The sequence below is a fragment of the Pristis pectinata genome, chromosome 18 (assembly GCF_009764475.1).
Source record: "Pristis pectinata isolate sPriPec2 chromosome 18, sPriPec2.1.pri, whole genome shotgun sequence".
NCBI classification, from domain to species: domain Eukaryota; kingdom Metazoa; phylum Chordata; class Chondrichthyes; order Rhinopristiformes; family Pristidae; genus Pristis; species Pristis pectinata.
This window is the reverse complement of record NC_067422.1, coordinates 21,211,599-21,219,127: the sequence shown is the minus strand read 5'-3', so window position 1 is coordinate 21,219,127 and position 7,529 is coordinate 21,211,599. Positions and strand designations below refer to the sequence as shown.

Here is a 7,529-nt window from a genome sequence, read left to right as displayed (position 1 = left end):
TCTCCCCCATTAATCATTTCCCATGACAAAACTTGGAAAAGAATGTCTATTTTGGAAGTCTAAAGGCCAGGCAAGTAGATGGTGTGGCCTGCCCAATCTAGCCAACTGTGGGAAACAAGGCCTTAATAATGGGGATATTGATCTGAAAGACTGTCATTGGTTTGTTATCCTCCCAGTGAATTTGGAGAAAGCATCGAAGGTTACATTCCAGTGCAGGCAAACATCAATGACGAGATTCACCATTAGTTTCAGTGTGTCAGCCTGTGGTTGATCATAGAGAAGGGTATTTGTACATCGATACCTCAGACCTGGAACAAAATACATGGAGTACTGGGTAGTAGTGATCCCTACTGTAAACATATGAGATGTGAATTACCAACATCTCAGCGTAGTAGGGAAAGACAAGTGCTGTTGGGACGGCAGGGAAGAGGTGTGTAGGAACAATCTTGTACATGGGCCTTGAGGAAGGAGTTAAAAAGCCACTAAACATAACATTTGCACCTTAGTTATTTAAATACGCCACCAGAGTTCACACCTTTTGCAAGGAACATTGAGGTACTTACCATCTATCCCAGTCGCTGTCTCTTTATATAGAAATGAACAGTAACAATAAGAGCAGCCAGAACCAGTAAGCCAACAACTACTGCTAACCCCACAACCAGCTGAAACAATGTTGAATCCTTGGTGACTGAAAGAAGGAAACAGGATATTAAAAAGAAGCAAAGGATTAAAAATGCATAATGCATCAAGATCACCTGGGAATACTCTTACATTGTCAGTGAAATAAGGCTAGAGGTATTATGGTGTTAGCAAAAATTATTCTTGTGTTAAGGCAAAAGAAATTGAAAATTGTTCTAAAATAAAAACAGAAAATGCTGGTAATACTCAGCAGGTCAAACCACATCTGCGGGAAGAGAAACAGAATCAACATTTTAGGTGGGAGACCCTTCTTGATTTTCACAAGAAAATTGTACTAATACAATAGCATTTCCATATGAAATATCTATACATGCAAGAATTATATACATTAAAAAACATTTAGCAGAAACTACATAATTTGAAGCCTCTGTAAAATTATACCAATTAAACTAAGTAGAATTCTTTGTGGATGCGACATAATGGAATTGATGTGCATATGATGGTATAATAAACACCTCTCTCTGATGTTATGAGAAACATAAACAGGTGTAATCTTTAGAGAAAAAGAAGGGATTAGTAGTTTGATTAATAAGTTGATCAGATAATAAGTAAAGAAAGCAATCAGTCATAATTGATTTAATTTTATTTGTGACAGAGTATCCGTGGGGATTTGGCTTTTGTGAACAATCTTTAAAATGAGTGGGGCAATTAACTGCAGATGCTGGAAATCTGAAACTAATTCAGCAGGTCAAGCAGCAGTTGACATTGTGGGTACAATTCTGATGAAGGGTCATTGACCCAAAACACTGACTTTTCCTCTGCCCATGGGTGTTACTTGATTTACTGAATCTTTCCAGCACTCTCTGTTAATGTTTAAAATGATCTTGCTGAGTATTAAAAGTTGCATTTCTGAATTTGCAGAAACCACCAGTTGTATCACGAGGTAATATATTGGAATTGTTTTATTATTGTCACATGTACCGAGATACAGCGAAAAACTTTGTTTGCAATGCCATCCAGACAGATCATTCCATACATTGAGGTAATAAAAGGAAATACAGAATATAGTGTTACAGCTACAGAAAAAGTGCAGTGCAGGTCGACAAATAAAGTGCAAGGGCCACCAAGAGGTAGATTAGGAGATCAAGAGTTCATTTTTTAGCATATAAGAGGCCCATTCAAGAGTGAAAACAATGGGATAGAAACTGTCCTTGATAAAGAATACCTAAGACATCTTGTGAATGACTCTGACTTCATTTTCAGGAGAAAAAAGACTGTTCTTAAAGATTGGATATATTGTTACAAAATGCAGAATATACTGAATTGTATCATGAAAAAAATATGCATTTTATATTTATCCACAAACACTATATTGTCCTAATAATTGTTTTCACCCATTATTCCAATATTCTGCAACATTCATAATCACTAATATGTCTGAGCTTGATTTTTCAGAATTCTTTCTTACCATCGCTATTGCTTGGATAGTAACTCAACATTTCTTGGGTATATTCCAATGATCCATTGTTTGGTTCAGGCTGGATGTTCAGAAGTTCACACATTAATGAATAAATGTTTACACTTTCAAATGGCTCAGCCAAATAATTCTTCTTGAAGTCCGGGCCAAATGCACGGAAAATCATCTTCATGTCCATATTGTTGTTATCAAACCCATGCTCGCCTTTGTTGAACTGGACTTTGATTCTCTGGTGGCGGGTGGGAGGGGGGACCCAACGGAGAACATTGAAAGGATGTTACACACCAGATGCATGAATGGCAAGTATAACATTCACATTGCTTACCTCTGCCTTTGGAACCTTATGTACATTTCACAAAGGAATAAATTCTTATTCATTTTGTAATTAGAATATAAACAGAGAGAAATTTAGCGGCACACAAAGGAATTGTGTCAATACAAACAAAATGGAGTCACACCTTTCACCACACAGCACGGACTAAATCTATATGAAATATATGAATTTGATGTGCAGATAATGGCTTATTTTTAAAAAATCTATATTGAAAACTTAAAACTAATCTAAAATGTGCAGAAGAATTGCCTTTTAGTGTATTTATACTGTATAAAAGTAATATAAATATATACATAAAGTAGTTAATTAAAGTGAACTAATCATAAAGCTATATTGGGACCAGACTCTATTAATGCAAAGCCAAACAGTGACTTCCAAAGATGGGCCTGAACCCTTTGGCGTAATGTTAGGGATGGAAGATAATTCATTTAAGGTAGCAAAATTAAGGAGGCTTTTCTGGTTCTATGCAATTTGTCATTGCATCAGCTTGTTTGCACTTGGAAGCAGGGAACTTTAAGCAAAGTCTTTTTTTGATCAAGTTGTAGATGCTAATGACATTTTATAAACAGAATTGTACAACAAACACCAGAAACCATTTTCATTTCTATTTGACCTGATGGTGAAGACAATTGAAGTAAAAAAAAGAGAAAATTATAGAAGCTTAATTTGGACTCTGATCTCTTTTCAATTTGATGCCTATTTTTATTCAACATAAAATATTGTGCATACCCTCAGCTTATCAGTGATTACACATAGAATTATGTGGAGTTTACAGGAACAGACCACTCAGTAGGACTGGTCTTTGCTGATCTTCATGCACAAAGTGAGCTTCTTTCCATATTTCTGTATAACCTTCATTTCCTTTCATCCTGCCTGTTAGTCCTGATTTACTATGGCCCCAAAGGGCGATGTGTCACGTGTCTTTGCACTTATGCAGAGCTAAAAAGAAATGGAATATTATTAGATGGAACTGATGCACAAAACCAAGATTTCAAGGACTTCTTGTCTCAATTTTCAAAAGCACAATTTTCTACTTCTTGTATAAATATAGATCTGGAATCCACAAATCAACATTCCATTTGTATTGGTAAATGTAATCAGCTTGTGATGCAGCTATGACTGTAGAGAAAAAGGCAGTGTAGTATCTGCCAACTAATTTTCACTATTTTCAGAATATTTACAATATAGTCATATCTTACATGCAAACATTTCCTGCCAGCTTTATCTGCAATAAAGTCATATGTGGATGTTTATGTTGGCGCCGGAAGAGTGGCGACACTTGCAGGCTGCCCCCAGAACACTCTACACAAAAGATGCATTTCACTGTGTGTTTCGATGTACATGTGACTAATAAAGATATCTTAAAAATGGCCTCAGTAAATGGTGATACACTCTCACCCATAACTGCAACAGCGTTTGTCGGAGTGTGGGTGCTAGATTTCCAATTTCTATTTGGTGTGGATGTGGGAATCAGCAAAATAAGACATAAGCCACACTTGACAGCGAGGGCTAAATTTCTCCTGTATGCCTTACTATAAGTATTGCTTGACTGTTAACCAATTTTGCCTGAAATTTATACTTGGACTTGGGATCTAATGACAGATTGACAAGTGATTAGATGGAACTCACATGGATCAAGTATAAAATGAAAGTTATTCCTTGATTATTTATATAAGGCCTGTTTGGATTTGTGCAACCAGCTGTCACATCGTTCATACATCGGAAAAATAGTAAGAAAATAAATTGTTCATTTTATTTCCATCAGTTTATCTCTGGCTGATCTAAGGGCACCATCAGGCTTTACATCTGAGTCTGGGCAATTCATTAGTGGGAGAATGAGAGCCAGCAAATTATTCTATCCAAGTGAAGGGTGGTACTACAGGAACCACAGAGGCATTGGGCATTTGCCTGGAACTTTGATTTTGTCGTACTATGAACGGACGAAGTAAATTACTCCATTGGGCAGACTTTTGGTGACTGAACTATGGGTGGCAAGCTCAAGAAAATCATGTATATTGCAAACCTGGAAAACTCATGGCAGAATCTGAATTGTATTTCCCTGAAGTTCAATAAAAGTTTTACGTATAACTGGGGAGTTACACTTGAAGTTACTCATTTATTCGCTCTCCACCCCTTTCCCTCTTTCCAGTTTTGACGAAGGGTCATTGAGCTGAAACTCTTTCTCTCCCCACAGACGTTGTCTGATGTGCTGAGTGATTCTGACAGTTTTGGTGGTTTCAGATTTCCAGCAGATGCAGTTTTTTATTTCAATCACTTTCACTGGTTGTCGGTTGATGGTCGATTAGATCCTGAAAGAATTTTGTGGGACCATTTCTCCCTGCAACATGAGAGACTAAAAAACTTAGAAAGTTATCTTGTCTCACCTTGGTTTGTTTCCTTTCTAACAGTTCCCTTCAGTCACAGCAGCTCCATCTTTGCATCTTCAGATGACAAATTCAGATATCTTCCTCTGTGCTATTAGAGGAATATCACCCCACAAATGCCATTTCATGTTTGTGTGGTTCAATGAGTCACTTTTGTGACAATATATCACATTAAAATGACAATGACTCATTTGTCCAGCACGCTCTGTGAAGATTTTAAAATCAAGTAACTTTTAAAGCTTTTGTGTTGAGTTATGACATTGATGTTTATCTATAATTATTAGCCAGAATATTGCACTCATTGTTGCTGTTGAATGCCATCATTTAATTTCAGTATTAGAAAAAATTGGATGTTAATCTTTGCTTAATTGTCCATTAGATGCCATCCAGAGGCTCAGTCAATCATTCACTCCACAGAAGAAGACATCAGCTGAGCTAAAATGGTGTGAAGGTGCAAGGGAGGAGCTGCTCTAACTGATGGCAAGTGCTGAGAAAGAAACCAATATGAAACCTGCACCATGGAAACTTTCCAGGCTGTTCTACTTTAGCTGCATTGCAGGAATAAGAGATTTAACCTAAAAAAAGAAAATCCTATTAAGGCATCTAATTCACCATCAAATCACAATCACTGAAAATAATTGTTGCTTTCGTCCCCAACTCTCCCCTCCACCTTATTGTCTACATAAGAATTGAAATGCAAAGTTACCTGCAATTATACTGCTGATTTAAAAAACACATCTGGTATCGGTATTGATATTGGTTTATTATTGTCACTTGTACTGAGGTACAGTGAAAAACTTGCCTTGCATATCGTTCATATAGATCAATTCATTACACAGTGCATTGAGGTAGTACAGGGTAAAAAAAGTAACAGAATACAGAGTAAAGTGCCACAGCTACAGGGAACTGCATTGCAGGTAGACAATAAGGTGCAAGATCATAACAATGTAGATTGTGAGGTCAAGAGTCCGTCTCATCGTATAAGGGAACCGTGCAATAGTCTTTTAACAGTGGGATAGAAGCTGTCCTTGAGCCTGGTGGTATGTGACCTCAGGTTCCTGTATCTTCTGCCTGATGGGAGAGGGGAGAAGAGAGAATGTCCCGAATGGGTGGGGTCTTTGATTATGCTGGCTGCTTCACCAAAGCAGTAAGAGGTTCAGGTATCTGCTTCTTTTTGTTTAAATTTTGTATTCAAATATACTCTGATCTTGCAATGCAGTTCCTGCCGTATCCCCTCATCATTTCCTTCCTGCTTTTCTCTTCCTTTTTGAGATTGTGGCTTGTATAAGAAATGGAGCAAGTGACCGTTCTTGCATTTCAACAGTAACTACTTAGTAAAGGCACTTGACTGGCTTTACAGTTCTTTGGGATGTGCTGAGGTCATGAACGGCTCTCTCTCTCTCTCTCTCTCTCTCTCTCTCTCTCTCTCTCTCTCTCTCTCTCTCTCTCTCTCTCTAAATATATTTATACATATATATATGTGTGTGTGTGTGTGTGTGTTTATATAAATAATATATATAAAAATATGTGTGCACATCACTGTTCTCGTTCTGTGTAGACTCTGGGTGGTCAGTATACTGGGTACTGGAGGGTATCAAAAGCTGAACCCAAGAAAGGATGGCTATCAGGGAGGAAAGTGAGTTGATGTCCTCCTGTAATGCCCTACTCTGACAGAAATCAACTAACTTTACCTTTCCTTATAATATGTCCAAATCCTTATTTGGTGTTTTCTGAAATTTTCCCAATCCTCAGACTTAATAGTTTTTCTGGCAATATTTTATGACTTTTGTATTGATATAATACTAACCTTAACTTCTCTAGATAGCCATGGCTTTACCACTTACCCTATCATGTTTCTTTTTCCTCAAAGGTAAATACATTTTTCTAAACTCAGCATTACTTCTTTAAATGTTGGCCATTGCATGTTTACCATCATACCTTTAAATATAGTTTGCCAACTCACACCTTGTACCATCTGTGGTTTTGATTTGTTTACATTTAAAACTTAGGTTTCAGAGTGAAATAAATGACTTCCAATCTTTACATAAAATCCCATCATATTATGATCATTGTTCCCTAATGACCACTTTAATTCAAGACTATTAATTATTCTTTAATAATTACACAAAACTAAATCTAAAATAGCCTTTTCCCTCATTGGTTCCTTGACATACTGATCTAGAAAACCATCCCTTATACTCTCCATGAATTCATCCTCCGCACTAATACTGTTCCTTTGTTATGCCGAATTTCTGTTTAGATTAAAGTCCCTCATTACTATGATATGCTCTTACTACATGCGCCTCTAACTTACTGTGCTATACATCTGGATGCCTAATATATAACTCCTACCAATGTTTTCAGGCCCCTGCTGTTTCTTAACTCCACCCAATTTGATTCTATTTCTTGATTTTCTGAGCTATGATCTTTTCTGATCTCTTTATCCCCTTCTTTAATATTAGGGTTAAGACCCGCATGCTTTTTATTTTGCATAACTCCCAACTTTGGTCACTTTGCAACCACATCACTCAAATGGCCATTAAATGATACCCATTTCTTTATATATGTGCCATTAATTCATCTCTTTTGTTACAAAAGCTGTATGCATGCAGACTGTTTTATCTTTGCACCATTTCTCCCCAGTCTACCTCAAAGTTGAGGTATATTCTACATTTGTATGCATTGTCCTTTCTGG

The 7,529-nt window shown here is 36.9% G+C and overlaps 1 protein-coding gene across 1 annotated transcript in view; it reads right to left on the bottom strand.

Moving 5' to 3' along the window:
• Positions 1-566: 566 nt before the first annotated feature.
• Positions 567-7,529, bottom strand: part of LOC127580115 (ectonucleotide pyrophosphatase/phosphodiesterase family member 7-like) — a 34,097-nt gene continuing 27,134 nt past the window's right edge. The window contains exons 6-7 of the mRNA XM_052033328.1: positions 2,108-2,345; positions 567-688 (exon numbers count right to left, since the gene is read on the bottom strand). Coding sequence (XP_051889288.1) covers positions 567-688; positions 2,108-2,345 — 360 coding nt within the window. The remainder of the gene's footprint in view (positions 689-2,107; positions 2,346-7,529) is intronic.